General features: G+C 40.0%; 2 protein-coding genes across 3 annotated transcripts; one reads left to right on the forward strand and one right to left on the reverse strand.

Annotated features, from left to right (window-relative positions):
* The first annotated feature begins 259 nt into the window (after positions 1 to 259).
* LOC117429164 (beta-glucuronidase-like) lies at positions 260 to 8,691 on the forward strand. 2 transcript variants are annotated; one of them, XM_034048389.3, is made up of 12 exons: positions 260 to 575; positions 1,408 to 1,596; positions 2,212 to 2,393; positions 2,677 to 2,819; positions 3,863 to 4,050; positions 4,478 to 4,630; positions 4,925 to 5,103; positions 5,510 to 5,656; positions 6,147 to 6,231; positions 6,808 to 6,984; positions 7,351 to 7,486; positions 8,004 to 8,691. In XM_034048389.3, the coding sequence occupies exons 1-12, from the start codon at positions 345 to 347 to the stop codon at positions 8,138 to 8,140; spliced, it is 1,947 nt and encodes a 648-aa protein (XP_033904280.2). In that variant the 5' UTR covers positions 260 to 344; the 3' UTR covers positions 8,141 to 8,691. The 2 variants fall into 2 exon arrangements, with proteins under 2 accessions (XP_033904280.2, XP_058854329.1); XM_058998346.1 differs by lacking the exons at positions 260 to 575; positions 1,408 to 1,596; positions 2,212 to 2,393; positions 2,677 to 2,819 and adding an exon at positions 2,846 to 3,416.
* Positions 8,692 to 9,109: 418 nt separating this feature from the next.
* LOC131700515 (vitamin K epoxide reductase complex subunit 1-like protein 1) lies at positions 9,110 to 21,441 on the reverse strand. The gene is made up of 3 exons (XM_058998199.1): positions 21,135 to 21,441; positions 16,326 to 16,435; positions 9,110 to 14,221 (listed from the first exon to the last, which is right to left on the reverse strand). Exons 1-3 carry the CDS (start codon positions 21,323 to 21,325, stop codon positions 13,995 to 13,997), a joined length of 528 nt encoding a protein of 175 aa, XP_058854182.1. The 5' UTR covers positions 21,326 to 21,441; the 3' UTR covers positions 9,110 to 13,994.
* Between the last annotated feature and the right edge of the window lie 1,965 nt (positions 21,442 to 23,406).

The following is a 23,406-nucleotide window of genomic DNA, read 5'->3' on the forward strand; positions in this document are numbered from 1 at the left end:
TTTTTACATACAATTCACAAATCACTCTGCCACAGTAAATAATAATAATAATAATATTAATAATAATAATAATAATAATAATAATAATAATAATAATAATAATAATAATAATAATCACAGACGTGTATCAATTCTCATGTCAAGCTTGCAAAATCGCCATTATATATATATATATATATGCACAAAAAAGAAGATACAATGTAAGTTGTATACATGTCTTCTTTGGAAGATGTGGGGACCATTGCGAGTGTGGCAGTGCGCTCCATTTCCTATCATGTGACTGGCGGTCATATGATTTTACAATTCGCCACTGAATCACGTTACCAGTGGAGGTAGCTTTTCCTATGTATGTGGGCATGCAGGGTGATAGGAAGATGGGTAGAGCCTGGAAGATTATTTTCTTCTCTCTGCTATGGAGCTCCTGCCTGGCGTTGGAGGGAGGGATGTTAACTCCGAAGGAGTCCCGCTCTAGAGAGATCAAGGAGCTGAACGGAGTGTGGATGTTTCGGGCAGATTTTTCAAAAACCAGGAACACGGGGTTCGAACAGCGGTGGTTCACAAAAAGCCTTTCGGAGGTAAAATAAATACATACATAACAATGACTTTTAAGTTGCATAAGAAAAAAAAAACAATGTTAACATTATATGTTATCGTTATGTTTTATTAAGTAACCGCACCGTTCATTTCAAAGTTGCAACATAACAGCAACTCTGTGCAATGTCTCTTACCTTGTTGCTGAAATAAAAATTGTAGTTACTATTTCGTATATTAAGTTTTAATGAACAATAGAATATTGTATAAACAATGCAATATTCGGTTTTTTTTTTCATTCGTTCATAGCATATTGCTTTACAGAGGAAATGTCCTCGTTTTGTTTCAATACAAGAATACTGTAGTAAAAGTGTAACTGCGTTTGGAAGACCGTTGCCTGGAAGTGGGTTTTGAAACTTGATTTTGAACGTCAGTGGCAAAGCTGCATACACAGTATTGTATGGTTGGAGCATAGGCGGGATTACGGTGGAGTATGTGAGATGGGTAAAAAGGTTCCAAATCGCTTTGCAAAGAAATAGTCCATAAAGGATTATTAGTAGGCTTTGTCGATAGCAAATAGACAGTAACACTTTATTAGTGATTGGAAAGTGTTTTTACAGGTCATCTCTGTGAATTTGTCTTGCTCCACACCACTCACACATTTTGGACCCAAATCCAGCCTAAGGGTTCATGCCACAGCTGTCTCAGCTTCTGTAAATACAAAGGCATCCCATTGTTAAATGGGTACAGCAGTACATCATGCAGACAGACTAACCATTTACAGATGCATTCCTGTGTCAACACAATACTGCTGGGAATGTGGTTGGTAAGGGGAGATCATGTAGAATGTCGTATTGACTCTCCCTGTTCCCCCAGAGTGGCCCTGTGATTGACATGCCTGTCCCTGCCAGTTTCAATGACATCACCCAGGACCCCAGACTGCGGGATTTCATTGGCTGGGTGTGGTATGAGAAGGAGGTGTGGGTTCCTCAGCGCTGGACAGCCGTTGATTCAGGACAGCGCGTGGTTCTGCGCGTTGGCAGCGCTCACTATAACTCCATTGCTGTGAGTATGGTTCAATTTCAAATCGTTACAAAGGTACTAGGGTCTGTTTTATAGTCTACTTTACCAACCCCCACTCACCTGGAGGTAAAGGCAGCTGAGATGATATATTTTACAGTGCAGAATAGAGTTTCGGATGCTACTTCTTCACCTGCTAGGCTATTCCACAACACTGTATAAGGCGTGACTTGATATATGTTGTTTGTGTTGTGTTGAATTTCAGCTTTAAAAATGTAGTTATGCTTATTTTTTCAGCACCAAGTACAAAAAGACCGTAAGCTAACTGATAGTATAGTTTTAGCGTCTTATAGAAACGTATATATTTTTTATAAGTTGTGCCTAGAGTGGCCTGCTGTTTACTCAAGCTAACATCCGCACTATTAAGAAGTTACATGGAAAATGTTTCTTTCCTCATTTCGCTTTATCAAGCAGGAAAAACCTTTCTGCTGAAATAAATAAAATACAAAAACCTGTGGTTGCCTATTTCCTAGACCAGTATTGAAAGTTAAACTGTAATTGCACATGTAGATGGATAGTTCATGTTTAGTGAACTGGCAGTAGCTACAGCTGTAATTAATGCCACCTCAAGTCAGGTATTTCTTTCTTGTTTATTTGCAGTGGGTAAACGGAGCTCAGGTTACACAGCACGAAGGTGGGCACCTCCCTTTTGAAGCTGACATTACCCGGCTGGTTCAGAGCAACCCAAGCCAGCCCTGTCGCATCACCATAGCAGTGAACAACACCCTGAGCCTGCACACGCTGCCTCCGGGGAGCATTCAGTACATGAGCGATGAGACAAAGTAAGTTTTTGGATGTTGAGATTAGATCTCAAGGTCTTGAAGTTTATTTTCAGGGGTAGGGAGATTACATACAGTAGGTTAATGCACTGGTGTTTTACCTGAGTTTGAAAGGTATTTTGTTGACCCCCTTATTATTCTCCACCTCGGAGAACGCATCATTAAACTACCACACTCTTCAGCACAGTACAAGGGGTCAGTGATAGGGACGGTAGACTGGGCACCCTTAAGTCCAGGCAGATCTGCTTCTGTGTGGTCTCGAATTTAAAATGTTTTATCTGTACAGGTACCCCGCGGGATACTTTGTTCAGAATACAAACTTTGACTTCTTTAACTATGCTGGACTTCACCGGCCAGTCCTTCTGTACACTACACCCAAAGCATACATAGATGACATCACAGTTACAACAGACTTTGCAGACAGTACAGGTAAGTGATGTTCTGGGTTAGAGGTGACACAGCACGCTAACTTAAGCCCCTGCCTTTTTTATTTGTTCAAAGTGTTTATTTTTAGATAAGGATACAGGGCAACAAGCATACATTTTTTGTTATGTAATTGATTTACTTTGTTGATTTACAAAGTCTTTTGATCCCCTGTTTAATGATGGAGCATCCAAAGGACCAAGTGGCAGGAAAGAGCACCCTACTGGTAGGATGCAGCAAAGAGGGTTATATTATCACTCCCCATACTGCAAGCAGAATGCAACTTCTTTCTTCTGGTTGAGCAGATTCCAATATCTCAGTGATCGAATGCACAGTGCTGTTTCGAACATGGCATCGGTTTTGCCCATTGGCAATCGTAACCTGCCAAATACAGATAAAAAAAACGACATATTTTCAAGATGATGTAACTACCGTAGTGGGCTGAGCATGGCTCTGAATCTGACAGGGATGGGAACAGTATGGTAAATGAAAAGCGTATCATAAAAGCAACCACAATGATATGCTTTTTTAATACAGAGGTGTGTTTTGTTGATACAATGTTCAAGGACACATGCAACTCAGAAAGGTTCTCCACAATCCCTGGTGAGTTTGCCATTATTTTGCTAAGTTGCTTGAACAGCCAATTGATAAAATCATACACAAATTACAAATGGGCACCAAAGACAGTGTTTATGATTTTGGGGGAAAAAAAGGCTTTTAATTTATTTGTCTAATTAGTAAAATCCAAAACCCTTTTAGTGTGTTAGTCAGAAATAAACATTGTAATGATCATAGAATGTACTTCTAATGTCGCAGGATGTAATTCTCTGTTCCATTATGCTACCAGAAGGGGCCTTCAGCTTGACAATGTGCTGGGTGCTCTAGAGTTAAAAACAAATGAAGGTTAGCAACAAATTCGATATAAAGCAGGTGATATTCACAGGGATGAATTCAGGGGCCACTGACACTGCTGTGAGTTGTGTTATTTTTTCCACAGGCATTCCCAATACAAAGGGCCCGTGACCTCTAACGTCTGCTTTATGTTGTAGGAGTGGTGAACTATGTGGTGTCTATCAAGGGAAGCTCAAACCCTTCCGTGACGGTGGCTTTGTCTGATAAAGAGGGTAGCGTTGTGGCAACAGCCAGTGGACCTGCTGGAATGCTTAAAGTCGTTGATGTGAATCTTTGGTGGCCCTACCTGATGCACGAAAACCCTGGATATTTGTACTCCCTGGAGGTACGTTACTTTTACGACTGATATATTTCTCACATTTCATTATTAATTAGTCATTTAGCAGACGCTTTTATCCAGAGACTAGGGGGTGAGCTATGCATCAACAACTGCTGCTGCAGAGTCACTTGCAATAGGACCTCGGTTTTACGTCTCGTCTGAAGGACGGAGTACAAGGAGGTTAAGCGACTTGCTCAGGGTCACACACAGTGAGTCAGTGGCTCAGCTGGGATTTGAATCGGGAACCTCCTAGTATCAAGCCCTTTTCTTTAACCACTGGACCACCAAGCCTCCTATTATGTCCTTTCCATATGTTTGATTAGATAGCAGCAAAATCATCTAACACGTGCACCAATAGAATTATTACAACATTAGAATGTATTAGACACTTGTCCAGTTACAGCACAGGGTTGGTTTTTGCTTTGTTTTTCAGGTGCATATGACTGCTAAAAGTGGCAGCTCTCAGTATGAGGACTATTACACAGTGCCTGTAGGAATCCGCACAGTCCGGGTTACGAGCCATCAGTTTCTCATCAACAGCAAGCCTTTCTATTTCCATGGAGTCAACAAGCACGAAGATTCAGATGTAAGTGGAAAAGGCAATGCAAAGAACAAACACTCACATCCAAGCCTGTTTCTACATCGTAGAATTGACAGCCTCTTTATAAGGGGCTAAGAGGAAATAGAGTAGGTGCTTCATGAGGCACTAGACCAAGTCTTGCAAACCGCAAAGCCAGGTTAAAGATGACATGTGGCTTGTGTGTCTAGCTTTCACAATGGACCCTGTGCTGCAGTTTCAGCAAAGCAGGTATTCCACTTCTGATCGCTTTCAGTATCGTATAAACAGTTAGTAAATGGGATGGTTTCTCCTTTTAAACAGATCCGAGGGAAAGGTCTTGACTGGCCGTTGATTGTGAAGGACTTCAACCTTCTGCAGTGGCTGGGAGCCAACTCTTTCCGCACCAGCCATTACCCGTACGCAGAGGAGATTCTGGACATGTGCGACCGGCTTGGGATTGTGGTCATTGACGAGTGTCCTGGAGTGGGCATCAAGGACATGTGAGTCTGCCTGTTAGTTTATTCCACAGAGCAGGGACAGCACAACAGCAGCAGTGTGAGCTTAACCCCCATTGCCCTTTGGCAAGCATGTCTCAAGAAGCAGTTAAGTGTCCATGCCACTTCCATGCCAGTTGTGTGGTGGCTAAGATGGGTCAATCTAGCTAAACCCTCCAGAAGTGTAACTGCATTAGTCCACTGACCTCAATAGTCCATAATAAAACTGCAGTAGCTTTTGTGTTGTTTTAAAATCGTGTATTAGTTGTGGCTTGCGAAGCTATTGAAAATTGGCAGTATATCTTAGATAATAAACAAGCCAGGAAGCAGCTTGACATTCAAGCACACTGCCAGATCCCTCCATGTTAGCTTCATGGATAAGACACTGAGCTTCTGTTGCTGTATCTGTCAGCCGGAGTTTCGGGAATGAGTCTCTCGCCCACCATTTGATTGTGATGGAGGAGCTTGTTAGACGGGACAAGAACCGCCCCTCTGTCGTGATGTGGTCCGTTGCGAACGAGCCCAACGCGGAGCTGGCCCCTGCTGATTACTACTTCAAGTGAGGACAGACCGGGTTTGCATTTTGTTTCTTTTGCTCTTTAACTGATTCGACGCTGCAGACACGAAGGCACCATTATTTGTGAAAGAAAAATAAAACTGCTAGTGTTCCATAACCAGGTACAAACAGCACAGTCGAAAAAAAAGTCCTTATTGGGTAACAGTGTTATCTTTATCAATATGGCCCTAAAACATTGAAGTTAGTTATTTTGGATGTTCTTGGGCCATTTTAAAGTACCATTTTCTGAGAATGTTACAAGCCGTAGATTCAGGGTATAGATTCTTAATGTTTGAATCAGTGAAACACACATTCAGAGGGACCTCTTAATTGTGTGATAACTGCACAGTACCTGAAAAGTTTTATCGTATTATAGCCTAATTCAATCTGAAACCTCTCTAGGAGGCTAGGACTGTATGGTAAAAGTGATCTAGGCTGCAGTCTCCCCAGCTCATCATGTAAATGAGTAACTGCACAGTGTTTGATTTTGCAGGTCTGTGATAACCCGCACCAAGTCTCTGGATCCCACCCGGCCTGTGACCTTTGTGTCGAACAGCAACTTTAATCGAGACAAAGGTGTAAGTATCAGTACAGTGCTGCTTATGTCTTGCACCCACACCCCCTGGTGCATGGAGTGTGTGATCCCAATACAGTTAATCTGTGTTCCCTCTGCTCAGTGTTAACAGGCTCTTTTGCACACTGAGGGGGATATTTCCAAATCTTGTAGACCTGCGTTTCCATTTTTCAAAAATAAAGCACATTTTAAACTTTAAAAAAAATGAGTACAATTTGTAAGGTTAATTTTCTTAAAAATAACATGCCAGTCTTGAGTGGATTTCGATCGAAAGAGTTTATTCAGGAACAGAGTAACACAATACTGTAAGCAAACCTGCAGGTCTGAGGTGGTATTTGAGCTGCCCTGGTACAGAGATGGTGTTTCTGTGCAGCAGAGCTACAGGTACTTTTACAGGTCTTAGTGTGTTATTATTTCTTACAAATTGCTGAAAGCTCACTTGCCACGTTTTGAAAACAGCCCCCAGTGGGAGTTATTACTTGGCAAGAGCATTGTAAGTTAATCGGTATAAATCGGCGTTGCTTTTGTATTGTGGTGCCTGGCTCTGTTAGGTAATGCTTGACTGTTTGCTGCTTCGCAGGCCCCGTATGTAGATGTGATTTGTGTGAACAGCTACTTCTCTTGGTACCACGACCCGGGACACCTGGAGGTCATTCAGATCCAGCTGAACACTCAGTTTGAGGATTGGTACAAGAAGTACCAGAAGCCGATCATTCAGAGCGAGTACGGGGCTGACGTCGTCCCGGGGTTACACAGCGTGAGTAACCTCTTGTTCTTGCAGCCTCTGCCACTGCCTGTTAAATTCAGTGCGAGGGTGGAGTTTGTTACAACTAGCTCCTTGATTAGTATGCGGAATGCATTCTTCCATAGTCTAGACGTCAGTGCACTCTTACATTATCAGGAAATCAAACAGTCCAGTTTGCCAAATGATACATTTTTACAAAACACCTATTGAGTTTATACTCTTATCTGGTGCTCATTTCTGGGATATTGAATATTTTTATACAATGCTAATATTAGGAACGGTCACCCACAGCACAGGCTTGGCACTGCCGTTGCAGGCCTGCAATCTGTCTCTTGCTGGAACAGTTCTAGTGCTGTGACGTCTAATTGCTTTCTGTAGGATCCTCCCATGATGTTCACTGAAGAGTATCAGAAAATTGTGCTGCAAGAATACCACGCCGTCTTTGATCGGAAAAGAAAAGAATATGTCGTAGGAGAACTTATATGGAACTTTGCTGATTTCATGACCGCTCAGAGTAAGTATCTATTAGAACCCTGCATTTGCAATTGAACCCTGATGAGAAGGCATTGCCTGGCTGTGGAACACGCCAGGGAGGCAAGCGCTTACTGTACAGCTATCGCCAAAAGTGCTGCATCACCTTGTAGAATTAATTCATTTAGCTTCACAAAGTCGAATGAAACCTGCTGCATAATGTTACGTTAACATACTGAATTACGTACCGCTTTGTAGTTTTCCACGTACTTCATGAAAAACTTTACTATTATGGCTTCCAGTAAACTTTTTTTGTGATACCATTTTGTAGTTTCTTTGATTACATGATGTTAAATAAAAGATCTAAATTATGTTCATTTTTTTTTTATTAATGTCTGAATCCTTAAATATGTTGGTGATGCAAAACTTGAACTACCTGGGGTAACACTGCTTCGTTACCCAGGGTGCAGTGGGGCTCAGCCAGCTGCTGTTCTGCACTGGGATTGCACACAGGGGGGTGAGTTCTGTATATATTTAATAAATCTTCCTTTTATTTGCAGACACAATTCGCGTTGTTGGGAACAAAAAGGGAATCTTTAGCCGCCAGAGGCAGCCCAAGACAGGCGCCTTCATCCTGAGAGATCGATACTGGAAACTAGCGAATGAAACAAGGAGACTTGCAGCCAGATATCCCTAGAGATGAGCCCCTGGCCAGACTTTCACTTCACATCTCAGCAGTGTACTCTGTGCCTTACTACTTCAGATCTGGAGCCCAGATACAACATCTTTTAAAATACATTGTAAAATAACCAGTTTTTTACTTTTTTACTACAGTGTCACTGTATTTTTTAAAACATGTGTGCCAGATTGTTTAAGCTGCTAGTAATGACCTCATCTGTAATTTATTACAGGCTCCTTTATACAGTTGAATATTTGTGCTGCCAAAACGTATATAAAAATGTATATATATTTTTTTTCCCCACAGAAGAGCTGAAAATAAATGTGTATTTTTTTTTTTTTTTTTTTTCACAGAAGCGCTGAATTTTTTATTTTTTTTTCTTCTGATGTTTAGAATTTTTTTGGGATGTTTTTCAAAATTATTAGCAGTAAAAAAAAAAAAAAAAAAAAATGATATTGTAATATATCCAACATTTAAATCGTGTATGATTGTTAGTTTTCTAGTCAACAGGTTTGTAAGACCTTCTGTAACATTTTTAATAAAGAATATTGACGTTGGTGACAAGTGTTCTTGAAGACTCAAAGGCATCATTAAAATGTGTATTAAAGATAAACAATGCTGATATTTCTATTTAAATGTACGGCCATGCATCTGTGAACCAGTCTGTAAGACTGTTCTCTGCATGAGCCTCACCTGAACAGGCTGGGTTTGAAACAGTAATACGTGGTTCAACATGTAGGTGTAAGTGAGGCTCTCACTATCTGTGTTTGTACTGTACAAATAAGATACACAGGTTATGAAAATAGCTGAGTGCAAGGAAAACAAACCTTGCTCGTTGGAATGGGACCAGGAACCTGGCAGTGTGCGATAACACGCAAACGTGAACACACTGGTAGAGCAGGCTAATTATGTTGTGTGTGAATTTCAAGGCTTCCTAGAATAGGGTAAAATAGCACATGTTTTGCAATAAAGACCAGTCTCCACAGGTAATTTCTACATTTATTTAATACCAAAAAGTTATGTGCAACGAATACACATTCATACATATTTACATGTTTTGTTTTTGCCATTGAGCAAAATCATATTGAAATGTTGCCTGTGACGGGGGGTGGGGTGCTTTCATCCTCAATACCTTATGTACTCCTGGGCTACAAGCTGTGCTAATATCTCACAAACACACACACCAGTATACAAAGCATGATCTGACTAAACAGACTCTTTTTAAATAGAATAGACAACCGTCATATTGCATTTAAATAAAGCCTGACGAAGACACTGCTATTTTTTATTTAGGCAGTGAAAGCACCAGGTGCAGTCTCCCAGTTCATTAATGAGCCAGGACTAATTGCAGTGTGTAGAGCTTTGCAATGATGGAAGAAGCAAGAAAGGGGTATTCGCTCCACACTTTTAGAAACTCCTTAGTTCCTTACCTCCTGGTAACTCTTGATTCGTATTTCAGGTCAGTATTTTACCTCCCAAATGCAGGACAGCCTGAAGGCAAGGCTGGTTGTTTTATTTATTTTTTGCTTACATGCCCAGACTAGCAAGAGTATAACACTGGAGCACAGCACACTGAACGTTACAGATCATCACTGAGACTTCTCTCCCAGCCCACTACATAGACACTTAAAATAAATACAGGATTTACAGCTTTCACATAACATCACTAAGCAATAATAAAATAAAAACACACACACACACACACACACACACACACACACACACGAGGCACCTTCAACCCAAACAATAAAAAGCAATTCCAGATTCACAAGCTAGCATAGTGATATTAAACTGTGTACAATTCAAGATTTAGTATACGGAGACCAAATTAGGGACCAGTTACATGAAATTCAACTCACATTTAAATCATTTGGCAACTCATCTACAAACTTATAATTCAGGCGATTTTTTTATTTTGTTTAATCTTGCGGAGACAAGGACAGCGAACAGGGTCACAGGAATGTGCGTAAAGTACAATTCTCAAAAGTGGTTCTTCAAAGCTCCGGAAGAAATGGCTGAGGTCACCCGTGTCTTTATGAACTAACACAGTGTCTCTATGGCATTCTCTACAGGACTGGACAAGCTTCAACAGCACTCTACACTGACAGGACTAAGAAGAACAACAGCAGACTTACAGAAGGACTACACATTCTCAGCTAAAACTGAATGTTTTAATGCTAGCTGTTCCACTGTGCACAATGACAATGAAAGACATGCTTCAAATGCTCTGTGGTGCTATTATCACCCTCAACACTGCTCATATACAGGATCTAACAGCTGAATCCATAGTTGTTCTACCTTCATGTAACACTTTTATATAGGAATACAGCAGAGTCATTTGTCGGACTTCTATCTGGCAAATAATACAGAAACAACCTTTTAAAAGGCAGTTCTCCCAAAGCACTCTGGGTATTGTCATTTTCTGCCCCAAACCTCAATTTTTTATGGATATTCATTTTCATGCGCCACATTCCAAGTAGTGTCAACATTCTCTGCACAACAAAAAAGGGCATAATACTTAAAACATAGTATCGTATGGACAAAATAAAAGCTTCTAGAAACAAAACACAAAAAAAAAAACAACAAACATACTGTATAAATAAAACACAAATCAGTGTAAAAACTTGGTTTTCAGAGCGTGCAAACACACCCAAAAAAAAATAAAATAAGTTAGGATATTTAAAATAAAAGCATACCAGTAATAATTCAGAAAATGTCCTTATTGAAAGAAAAAAACAACATTCTGTATACAAAGACTACACAAGATGCCACACCTTTAACTGTTACAACAGCAAGACAGGAGATCTGCAGGCTGTTTACTTCACATCGAAACTTCAGACCTATTCAAGAGACTAAAACAACCAGTTGCATTTTATTGTTTAATAAAATGGAGGACTGGCCTATTGAAGGCCTAGTGCTCAACAGAAGGCACTTTCGTAGTCACATTTAATAGTCAGGTTTACGTTCTAGGGCTTGAACGTTGACGATGTAGTATAAGATACAGACATTTAACACTAGCTGTGCCCTGGGCTGAATTTATTGGTCCACTATTCTGCCAGGATGATCCAATTGGACAATTTGAATGTACAAAACATACAACAATACGCTGACACAACACTGACACCCTAACAATAGTAATAATAAGAATACAGAACTGGTGTCAGGCATTACTGGGGTTAAATGCTATAGGAATTGATTCATGATTGTTCATGAACAGCATACAATAGACACAAGCCCGTTTCTGAAAACAGGTTGCTAGTACTGCAGACAAGAGATTAATAACCCAGACATGATTAGAATGCAGTTCCTACCTTGGGCTGCAATGGGAACGGGTGTAATAATCAATGCTTTAACAACACAGAGCCCTCTCACAGGTCCATGGTTTTCCACCTTTTATTTTCACCTGGGTGAAGCCAACTTTTTCCTGCTGCACCGCTCTGTTCTCTTGTTATGGAACAGGCAACAGGGCTTCCCCCAAGCCTTGCACACACGCTCCAGGATGCATGAAGGAGACTATGTGGGGTCAGATGGGAAGAGAATAGGGAGAGCACTACTTCCATCAAACTTGAGGGGAGGGTATATGTGGGGTTCCCCCCCAAAATCAAGTCTGAAAAACAAACGACGACACAAAGGAGGCAAGACAAAGCCTGGGTTACCAGACCATAACCATCTTGGCTAAACAAGTGCTTGTTTCTTTACTATATGGTATTCAGGCTGTAGCTGCCACCAGCTCTCTTTAATTGTCAGATAGAGGTTCTATATTAATGGCACCAACGGCTTGTGGTTTAGACTAGAGGGATGGTGTGAATCAGACCCCCATATGCAGCACAGCTCTACAGAATGTATAGGAATTAATCAAGTTTGAAAGAAAGAAAAAAATAAAAATAACTTATTGTATTGCTTCAAGCAAACTGAAGCAGACTGTTTGTTCTCTCAGAAAGTTTTGCACAACTCCCTCATTAGCTAAGTGTTATACATTTGAAATTTTGCTAAACCGTGTAACCAGTTAAAAACAGCCATGAGAAATATTAGACGCCTTACCATAGGACTGAATATTAATTATGGCACCAATATCCTTATAGCTGTAAAAAAATAATAATTAAAACTATGTTTAAATATTTAACTTAGAATGCCCCAAAACAATGAGTTATCTTGATCACGTATAGCTTGTCTTCTGATTTTGACAACAGTGACAAACGAATACCTGCTTCTTAAACACCAACTCTTTCAAGAGCTTTTATTGTTTATTTCCTAGAACCAGACTGATTAAAAACATTCCAAACAGGGCAACGTTTAAACTTTCCAGCGATTTCTTTAAGTTTCGTTTTAAAAGTTCAAACATGTAATAAATTAAAACCTTAACAGCTCCTGGATACCATGGCTGTTATTTGAAGATATGCAGTACTGAAGTGCGGCAGACAGTATGCATTCATTCCCCATCCTAGGTCTTTTGTTATAACCCATCAAGTCCATTCATAAAACACCTGTTGTCGAATCTTAGGCCTCATTTTGTAGTGATTATCACCCTTGTTTGAGGCATTAGCCAAAATATCTACTTGACTTAACTGTGATTGAGCGTGTGACGTTGCTGATAAGTGATTATCATCAACAGGCACAGCATTGCAATCATAGAAAAGGGTGTTGGATTTACTAGGAGAATCTACTTAGACAGGCGTCCACAGGCTTAGGCTCCAGAGGGTTAGCACAATAACAATAACATCATTTAATTGCCAGAACAATTGTCCAACTTGGTCCTTTATCATACACATTTTATCAACAATCTTAAAAAAAAAAAACACAAGGTTCTACAGTACAACACCGTCCTACAACCGCTAGAAATTGCCAAAATGCTACTATAATTCACCTGGCTTCTTAGAAGCTCCAAACCCTATTCTGAATATCCTAGACCCAAGATTTTAAAGTTAAATGGCTATTACTGGTGTTAGGCTTATTAAATAGCTATCGTTTATCTTATTGCTGTTTCAGGAAAGCATTAAACATCTTTAAAAATGTGTCTTAGTTTAACATCGCTTTTTAAAAGAACTCACTCCTTTTAAAGTGGCCGCACATGGGTCCCATTTGACCCTGTGGCTTCACAAAGGCAAGTCTTAACCTGTCAACATGAGGGTTTTTTTTGTTTTTTACCAGGTCCACCCAGCACAGATTTTTTGTTTTCCATGGGTGACTGAAGGGAACACGTTAACACAGTTGGGAATACAGCTTTTACAATTCTGCCAGATTAGGAACAGTGCAGTCCAGTTTTAGACTATGGAAAACACTAAAACATAAAGACCTCCTACCTTCTGGAACACTTAACAGCAGCTATTTACACAATGCATAAGGATACCAACTTGTCTGAAAAACAGACAGATCTAAACTAATAAGCCACCTGTTAGCTCCTACTAATTATTAGTGGTCCTTTTTAAAACATATTGTAAACATAGAAAGTTCTTAACTCTGTATTTGGAATTTGTGAACTGTACAGGAACTTTGCGATCATGCTTTTTTTTCATAATTATTTTCTTGTAAGTACAGCTCAGGAATACAGGAACCGGTTTTCGTATCTGTTTCAAGTAAACGGTTTAAAAGTTCAATTTTGAGAGCTTGGGCTTTCCTCAGAGTCCAATGCAAAGTACAGTTAAAGCTTGTCGGTCCTTCGCTCAGATCCTCTGCTCATAACCCATTGGAAAGAAAGGACAGTCCGTTGGGGTTTAAAAAAAAAAAAAAAAAAGAAATAAAGAATTAACTTTGATATCTTCCTTTGTACTTCTATTTCTCGAATCCTCTCTGATTTGTATTGATTTTTTTACTGCAGAATAAACATCAGAGAAGCAAGTTCTCCACGTGGCAAGTCAAAGTGCAGAGGTCATATTTACTCCTGCTTCACGCTGAGCTGCTGCTTCCAGGCTTCGTTCAAGTAAACCAGTCGCTTGTAGTTGAGCATGAAGAGAATGACGTTCAGCACGTATGTGGTGACGCAGAGAATGCAGAAGTTCTTCAGGACAAAGTACAGTATGTATCCCAGATACAAGGAGCCCAGGACTGACACAATGGAGGTGGTCATTAAGATAAGGGCTGCCATTGCACTCACTGTCAAGCCTGCATGAGAAAGAGAAAGAGACACGCATATTAACTGGTATGAACACATTTCAGCTCTCTAGAAATAAGAAAAAGTCAGGCAGAATAATAAGATCTAAATGGAACCTCTCTTAAATCAATTTCTGCTCTATTCAAATTGAAACCAGCCAGCTTTTTATTAACACTGGACGGTTTTGTTTTTCCATTCTGATTTTCTTTCTTTGTAGAGTTCGCCTACAGACCGAGTCTAGGGGAGGGAGAGAACCCCTCTCAGTATGATCGGTCTTGACACAGGGTCTTGCTGTAGTGTAATATTTCTCCTGTTTAATAAGCACTTGTATGTAATTCTGTTAAAAATGCATTCTACTTTAACATTTGTACCGAGCAATTTCAGATGTGTACGTCTGACACCGTACAAATATAACTATTTTCTCCGAGTTACAATCAAGGAGGAAGACTGCTTCTGTTGTGTTGTGTTGTATTGATAAGGATCTGATGCACACACACATTTGTTTTACACAAGTCCTCAAACATCACAGATATTTTGATACCATCAAAGCGTGGATGAAAAAGTCAGTTCATCCAAGTACGTCAGACGATTTTATGAGCATTTCTCCCTGATCAAGAAAGGGGGACAAATGAGAGCCACCTGAATTACAGTACTAGTTAGCTGACATACTATGCCCAAGTACAAAGCCACTTCATGATTATACAAATGATTGTCTTTAAAAGTGTCTGAAATGCAGGTCTGAAATTGAGGAACTGCCCTTGAGTCTTCTGTACAGTCTACCTTATCAGAATGCTGACGTTGTTTCAGAGGTTTCTTCACCCCTTGAAAACTGCTTGCCTAAAAGGAGGTTACGAAATCAAATGCACACAGCAGGCGACACTGTCTGAAACGTCTGTCTACTTCACTTAGATTCCCCATAATCAAAACCATTTAGAAATCAAAACAAAAAGGAATAATCATCCTCTCCCCAAATGTTGTTTGATAACAGCATAACACAAAACATGCTATGGGGCCAGTAGGCGCTTGCATGTAGTAAAATATTTTTTACATGACTCACAAGGTTGTTATATCATAAACCCCTGTTGAAAATATTGGCTCCAATGTCACAGAACACGTAGAGCTTGATTAAGAGTTAAAGGAATGTGCCCACGCCCTTCAGAACCCTTACTGTACAAAATACACCAAGACAACCATAGCATACAAAGCACCTCTCTCCTGTATGTAACTACTAGACACTTCACAGAATTGTGGTTAATGTAAAACTTGGTTATCCAGCTATAGATAAATATATTTAAATATATATTTGAGTGAGATATTCATAAACCCTGGCAGTCAAAAGGCTCTTTGTGCTAACTGCACCACTTCTGTCTATTCAAATGCAGAAGTACAATAGATTTGACCCTTTAATGACAAGGCTGGTTCTCAGTTTGCATGAGGCTGTATTGGGCGTATTTGAAAATCAAACAGAGGGAGGTTAAAATGTGGAAATAAGAACATGTATTTATTAATGTAGGGTTTGTAAACTACTTTAAATAAAAGACAGTATTGAAAAAAACAACAACATGGAAACAACCTGCCAGGAAAGAAGTCACACAGATTATTAGAGCATTTTACAGCACCAGGGAATCACCCAGGTTTGCATTCTTTTTAGCTTGTTACTCATGAAACTAAACTGCATACAAATACTATCCCAAACGAGATGGATGCAGCAAACAAAATTCTAAAACTGTACTTTACAAAAACCTTTACTGCGTAACGTTCCCTTGTAAACTTCCTTATAGAATTATTACAGTATAAAAACAAATACCAGTAGCTAAATCGGTCTGGATAATGCATGGCTCTGTCTGTAAATCGTACTTACGCTGAGTGAAACAGTACAGGGCTGGGCAATAACTGCTTTAAAGGGGATTATTGTATTTCACTGTATTCAAATGATTTGGGTTGGTGGTTAAATTGGCTGACTTATTCTACCCTCTCCCACCAGCACAACTGAGCTAATAATAACCAAGTCTACTGCACAGCAGTTAATGAGAGCAGCTAAGCAAACCAGAGAGGAGATTCCAAGGAGTTTTGAAATAGGGCGTCGCCTCACCTTTTTTCTTTTGCAGTACTTACCCAGTAACATTTGAAACACATAAAATGCAAGCCCATAGACACTGTTTGGCTGGTTCATTGCACTGGCTTTACCAAAGATGGAGCCCAGCACCCCAAATCCTCGACCCCATCTGAAAGAAAGCAAACGGGTACAGTTACTGTAGCAGGGTCACATGACCCAAAACAGGTGGGGTGTATCTCACAACAGAATTAAAAAAGAAGGGGCTCCCAAGTGGCGCAGCTAGTAAAAAGCACTCAAGCGGAGTGCAGGATGCACCCTATAGTCTGGACGTCGCTGGCTCGAGTCCAGGCTATTCCTTTGCTGACCAAAGACGGGAGCTCCCAGGGGGTGGCACACAATTGGCTGAGCGCCGCCCAGAGGGGGGGCTTAGGTCAGCCAGGGTGTCCTCGGCTCACCACGCACCAGCAACCCCTGTGGTCTGGCCGGGCGCCTGCGGGCTTGCCTGTAAGCTGCCCAGGGCTGCGTTGTCCTCCGACGCTGTAGCTGGGTGGATGCATGGCGAGCCCAGTGTGAAAAAAAGTGGTTGGCTGACGGCACACGCTTCGGAGGACAGCGTGTGTTCGTCTTAGTCAGTCAGCGCAGGGGTGGTAGTGGTGAGCTGAAACAAAAATAATTAATTTGACACTACTAGATTGGGGAGAAAATAACCAAAAAAAAATTATTGGCTTACTAAATAAAAATAAAAATAAAAAAATGTTAAAATGACATTTGCACCACGCCAGTGGATCTTGTTCAGCAGTGATGTTTGACAAAGCCAAATAGTGTGCGACCTCCTTTGAAACTTTGATTTAATGTGCAGATTATGCACATTATGACCTAATAGCTCAGGGTAGGAAATAAAAGTGAAACAAAATTAAAAGCAGATTTCTGGAGCTGGACATCAGCACTTGGTAGCAATAAAACAATCCTGTATGTGTTTATCTGTGGAGATAACTCAGAGGAACAAGGTAGTCCTATGAATAGAGGAGTCATTGCACCTTCAATCACACGATGAGGTGAACTAGTCTGAATTCTACAATTATGACAAAAACTTTTAGCATCACCTAGAATTTTAGGATTGAGAATTAAATAATAATAAAAAAAATGAATTATTATATTAGTGTTAGTTTCTCATTAAGTATATGAAAACCTACAAAGCAGTATATATGTGAACGTAACATTAGCAGGTTTATTCAGCAGGTTTCATTCGACTTTATGAAGCAAAATTAGCTAATTCTATGGGGTGATGCAAATCTTTTGGCCACAGCTGCATTTTGTAAGAGCACAAGGGCATGCAGGTTTCACAATTAATAATAGGATTATTTAAACTCCAGAACTTAATACCTGAATCCACAGCACCCTACAACCCTGCTGCACTAGTTTATATAATGCAGACCTACACAACAGGAAGTTATCAAGTAGAAGATTTCCATGCAGCACTAGTTATACAACAAATGTGTGTCTTAAAAACAACGTAACTGCAGCAGCAGGCAGGGTTTCAAATCGCTACCAAATTGTTTTTGTTTTAAAATCCCACCTGTTGGTTTTCTACCTCAATGACAAACAGGAATAAGGACAGTCATGATGACTGCAATAAATCTACATGTGCTGTAACCTTCCCTTGAGAGGCACAGTGCAGCAGCAGTCACCCACATAATGCCCAGGGGCAATCCTTATAAACAACCACTTTTGAAAAGCCTTGTGGAACCCTAGTGAGCCATGCCTTGAATCCCATTGCTGATCTTATCTGGGGGCCACAAGGGAGCATTGGATTGGGCTTGGTGCTCCCATCGGGAAGAAAATGGGCTAGGGATAGTTCTAATCATCACTGACCCCCAGAGACATCCCATAGGGATTATAATTTATTCAAAAAGAAATACATTAAACGTTAGGCAGAGTGCACCTGCATCATAACACCATGCAACGTTATCCACTTTACAATGAGAATGCAAACACAGCAGCATTGATGGTGCAAACAGACGTCATACCATCTTAAAACCTTTCCAATCATAAAGAGCGCTGCTTGATAAAGAGGGAACACTCTATTCATACCTCCCCAACAAGAAATCAGAAAAGCATGAGTCATGGGGCTTGCAATTTGCTGTGATTGGTTTCCTCTACATAGGGCACCCACTCATCAAAATGATTTTGCTCTCAATAATGATGACTCAAACACCTTCATTGTGCCCATTTCATATGGAATGGCCCTGACACTGAGAAAGGATTTTCAGAGAGGACCCGGGCAAGATGCAGCAAACTAGAAAGCCTGACACAATGCAAAGATTAAATAGTTGTCACCTCAAAAAGTGTGATCACAGTACAATCTGAAAGGGAGAACCCAGTCATCGCCAAATCCACAAACACCGAAAACAATAGGATCTGCAAGACATGCAGTGATGCTGACAACGGAAAGCTGGGACTTGAAATCAGGACTCGAGAAGCACTTGTTTGCAATGCCAGTCTGCATTGGAGGCTCTACACTATTAAGGCTGACTTTCATTGTTGGTATAAGCTCAGCTCTGCCTGTTTGTTCAAACAAAAGGGTGGGCCTTCAAACAGTACTGCTGCATGAAACACAACACATTTCCTTCCTGGTTGCAGGAAGCTTAGCAAGGCCAATTTGGGTAGGAAGTTACATTTCTTCAACATGCAGCTTTCTCCATTGACAATGGCCAGCGTCTTTTGTCTGAGTATTTTGCTAACGCACCATGTTAGCTACACTTTAAATACTGCATCGCTTTACGTTTTCAATAAACACTCAAGAGTAAGTTCAGATATAGGCCTAAATACAAGACCATTTTCACATCTTTGATATATTTCCATCAGCAATTAATTCAATAATCTAAAGGATCTTAAGCATGGGGTGAAAATAGGATAGCCCAGATTAGAAAATTAGACCATCTATTATCACAAGACAACATATTACAATAACTGACCCATTTTATCTATGTATGGATTTTTAATCATTTTCTAACTTTTTTGTACATTAAGCACCTTGGTATCACTTTGCATATCTCAGTTACCCATGACACTGTTTTTGTTTTAGCAATGGTTTTATCAGCCAAATACAGGAATATACCACAAATAAGCCACCTAGTACAGGAATATACCGCCACAAGAGACTCCGATTTCTGCATGCCAAGACCGTGCCAGCTAGCGATCAAGGATTAGGCTTAAAGCTGCATCATCTCACAGTCACTTTCAAAGCATGCCCTTCCATAAAGAGATATGACTATCTACAAGCTCTGATGTTACTCAGGGAAACAACGAACAGTTGGAAAACTTTTTCCATGCGGCTTGTTTGTAGGAAGGGACAGCGTTTTACAGGAAACGCTTTACAGTGCAAACATTTTTAACATGGGCTTATAAATGTGTTTTTGAATATATAAAAACATTGTTAACTGTACAGGCACTACACCTTTAAGTTAAGCAAAAACTTCCATCAGTGTTGTGGGGAGTGTAAATCTCAATGAGCTGTATGATGATTTCTGGGTAGATGGGGAGTTACTTGGTCACATGCAGTAAAACAAGGCGATTGATTGAAGGGATGATTAAACTGGTTTTGGAACACTTGCCAGTACTGTTAAATAACAGGCAGAATTCTAGATGTTGTGTATGTAATGCAGTAGGCTCTGGCTAAGAGAACAACCCTAGGGAAGAAAGCGAAGTTATTCTCTAAGACAGAGTTGACCACACAACACAATTTCACGGCCAGTCTCGATATGAATCAATAAATACAAACGTATGTATTACTTCTGTCAGGATGCACGTGCAACAACATATGAAATTAACAGAGTAAGAAAATAGCTAGTCAAGCGTATGTTAATAAACAACAACAATAATAATAATAATAATAAGAATAAGAATAATAATAAGAATAATAAAGTAACCGACAAACTAACATTCACAAAATAACTGACAAACTAAATTAACAAAATGACGGTAAAAATGCAGCAGTAATTATGAAAACGAGAATTAATTTGAACACAGTGGTTAACAACACAGCACCGCCTTACACACGTTAAAAAAAATCCAGTAGCGATGACAAATCAATTTTGAAAAGAATGAATAAACCATTTCAATTCGAGTTCGATGAGGAGTTATCGGGTTAGAAAACAGCAGTGAATCGCTAGTATTGGTGCCAAAAAGGTGTTATTTTAATCGAAGTTCTTGTTTCTTTAGGTGGAGCATTTACAATGGGAATAATCTGTTTCACTGCAAGGTTGTTCCCTAAGCCGGTGTGTTCTCTTAGGAGGTGTTCCTACAACAGAGACTACAATCTTACAGTTAATATTACAACCGCAATAAGTTAAAAAATAGTCAAATAGCTTGCTATAAAACGATATGCAAAAGTTACATATCTTGCTAAGGCAGTAGAGTCGGTAAAAATAAATGAACAACAACTACAACATCATATGGGTCCACCCCATCGCTTTGTGTGATTAAGAATCAATTAATCATGTGCCGGCTTATTGAGAATTAAAACCCACGTATTAAACAAGAAGAACTACACAATTAAATTCACAACAATAAGCAGTCTTTGTGCTTCTTCAGCCGCTACAGCACTCTGCACCCCCGTACCGAGTGAGGTGTCCACTCCTCCTTGCGTACGTCCCAGCTGGTCAGACACACTGACGGGATCAAATCAATGCATCGATGAATCATCAGAGCATTGGGTGCTGAGCAGACCAACTCCCAACTTACCGAAGGCGAAAGAATATTGTATTCGGACAAATCTTCCCTATTTGCCGTGCCCGCTCACTGTACACCCCGATCTCACTCCCTCCCCTGTGTGGTCAGTGCTACCGCAGCCGATGGTACATCATTACCTGGAGGTGAACACTTTGGAGCAGCTGACCGAGTCGCTCACGTCGCACATGGCCCGATAGCCCGTATCCCTCTCCTTTTCCGTTTCTACATGGTAGGCGTAGAATGAAACGAGGATGCCCAAGATACAAACCAGAAGCCGGGCTACTCTTTCCCACCGAGGGGTGGACACTTTCAGTACGGGCGCCGCCATCTTCCTCCGGACTTGCTCGCACACTCAGCCTCCTTCCATTGGGCTGCGGGAGCGGCGACGCGTGCGTCAGGACGTGCCGTAGCGTGATGGGCGTGGGATTCCACTCCGCACCACGTATTGGATGGCAGAGGGGTAGTATGAGGAAGTGTGTTAGGTGCCATGGTGACGCTGTACCGGCGCTATAACGTTGTAATAAAATACTCAGAAGGCTTAACAAGGTGGCAAACCCACTGTTTTGTTTATGTACCTTTGATTTAAAATAGTTCATACTTATTTTAAATAGCCTGGTCCATGAAAAAACCTTGCCTGTTTAAAAAAGTAAATACAAAAAAAAAAAAAAAATCCTATTTTGGCCTAGTACTACTAATAAAAAAGAAATCTGTGTGTTATTATTATTATTATTATTATTATCTATTTATTAGCAGACGCCCTTATCCAGGGCGACTTACAATCGTAAGCAAAAACATTTCAAGCGTTACAATACAAGTAATACAATAAGAGCAAGAAATACAATAACTTTTGTTCAAGCTGTGTTGTGGCCAATCTGGTATCAATTTGGAATTGATGCGCAATCTTGGTCTCTGATTGGTGTACGTCATAGCATAAGTATGTACCAGCATCTACAATTATTATTATTATTATTATTATTATTATTATTATTATTATTATTATTATTATTAATAATAATTTCTTATCAGACGCCCTTATCCAGGGCGACTTACAGTCGTAAACAAAAATAAATTTCAAGGATCACAGTACAAGTAATAATACAATTAAGAGCAAGATAAATACAATGACTTTGGTTCTAGCAAGTACACGTATATGACAAAATACGATTCAATAACGGAGCAGATAACAGTGTCAGTGATAGTTACGTCAGGATATAATTAAATACTAAATTACAGATTAAATAACACTTGACAGATTACAGTACTCTAAAGTACAGGATTAAATGCAGTTAAATAGGGGGCAGATAAGAGCAAGTAAAGCTTATTTAAGGAAGATACTTACTAATAGATCGACTGCCACAAAATGACTGCGGCTGTTCTGGTTTATTCTCGTCACTGTGTTTAGTTTTGTGTTCTGTGCTATTGCCTGCCGTATGTTAAAATACCTTTAACGCATTAGTTTGTATTTAATCAATAAGGATAACGAGTTCGCTGCAGGCTGCTGTAGTTGCCTGTAGTATAACCGAGTTCCCCGATGTTTGTGTTGAAACTTACTGCTGTACACTTTTCACCTATATTGTATCCAGGTGCTTGGATTGAGTGTCTCATAGTCGGTCTGTAGATGGAAGTGCCTCATTCACGACAGTTCACCCGTTTGTGTACAGAATTAAAAATACGGTATCCACTGATGGTAAAGTTGAATCCGTAAAAGTATATTTCGTCAGTGTTTATGGAGACCCCACTGAGTTTTCTTTTTTTGAGAATGCGCAGAAGATGTAATGTTGCGAAGCAGAGTATTCATCCGAAGAGGAGCTTATTCAGTCAACTCTGCCCGCATCACTCCTGGTATAACGACGTCACCCTCCATATCTTATGAGTGACCACTTTGAAACGTTGTGTCCAGAATATAACGAGTCAATGAGGACAAGCACCTGATAATATCACACTTCTTATCAATCCGCTTTAAAAGAATGAGTAAATAACTCCGTGTAAACAACATTAAAATGCACAACACTGCATTGTGTGGCTGTTTTGAATAATTTGACTATTATATTGTACAGAACGGTAGAAACTAGTGATTACGGAGAAATATAATTAATTAACACAATTTTAATTAATGCAATACTTAGAAGTACTATATTGGAAGTTCAAGTTCCACTGCAAAACAAGCCTATGTGTTGTAATAACATATGTGTGTTCTAGTGCTTCTTGTGCCAGGTTATTATTGGTCAGCTCGGCTTCTTGTCCCCATTTCTTTGCAGTGATATTAAAAGGCTTTGTCTGTCATATGTTTAGGGTCCTGTTAGCACAATCATGTCTGTCTTTCTGTTGTATGGAAATCCCATAAAGTGTTCCTTTAAAAAACAAACAAACAAAAAAGTGTGTCCAATTATTTTACCCCTGTTTCCTCCC

This window comes from Acipenser ruthenus, chromosome 24 (genome assembly GCF_902713425.1).
Source record: "Acipenser ruthenus chromosome 24, fAciRut3.2 maternal haplotype, whole genome shotgun sequence".
In the NCBI taxonomy this organism is placed as follows: Eukaryota; Metazoa; Chordata; class Actinopteri; order Acipenseriformes; family Acipenseridae; genus Acipenser; species Acipenser ruthenus.

What these genes read in the sequence shown, in the direction of transcription:
- LOC117429164 (XM_034048389.3), top strand. Translation starts at nt 345, where the DNA reads ATGTATGTGGGCATGCAGGGTGATAGGAAGATGGGTAGAGCCTGGAAG. An exon ending in GATATTTGTACTCCCTGGAG is followed by an intron (nt 4,051 to 4,477) that starts GTACGTTACTTT and finishes TTTGTTTTTCAG; the next exon opens with GTGCATATGACTGCTAAAAG. An exon ending in GGAGTGGGCATCAAGGACAT is followed by an intron (nt 5,104 to 5,509) that starts GTGAGTCTGCCT and finishes TGTATCTGTCAG; the next exon opens with CCGGAGTTTCGGGAATGAGT.
- LOC131700515 (XM_058998199.1), bottom strand. Translation starts at nt 21,325, where the DNA reads ATGGCGGCGCCCGTACTGAAAGTGTCCACCCCTCGGTGGGAAAGAGTA. An exon ending in TCCAAAGTGTTCACCTCCAG is followed by an intron (nt 16,436 to 21,134) that starts GTAATGATGTAC and finishes GCTTTCTTTCAG; the next exon opens with ATGGGGTCGAGGATTTGGGG. An exon ending in TGTGTTTCAAATGTTACTGG is followed by an intron (nt 14,222 to 16,325) that starts GTAAGTACTGCA and finishes TTTCTCATGCAG; the next exon opens with GCTTGACAGTGAGTGCAATG.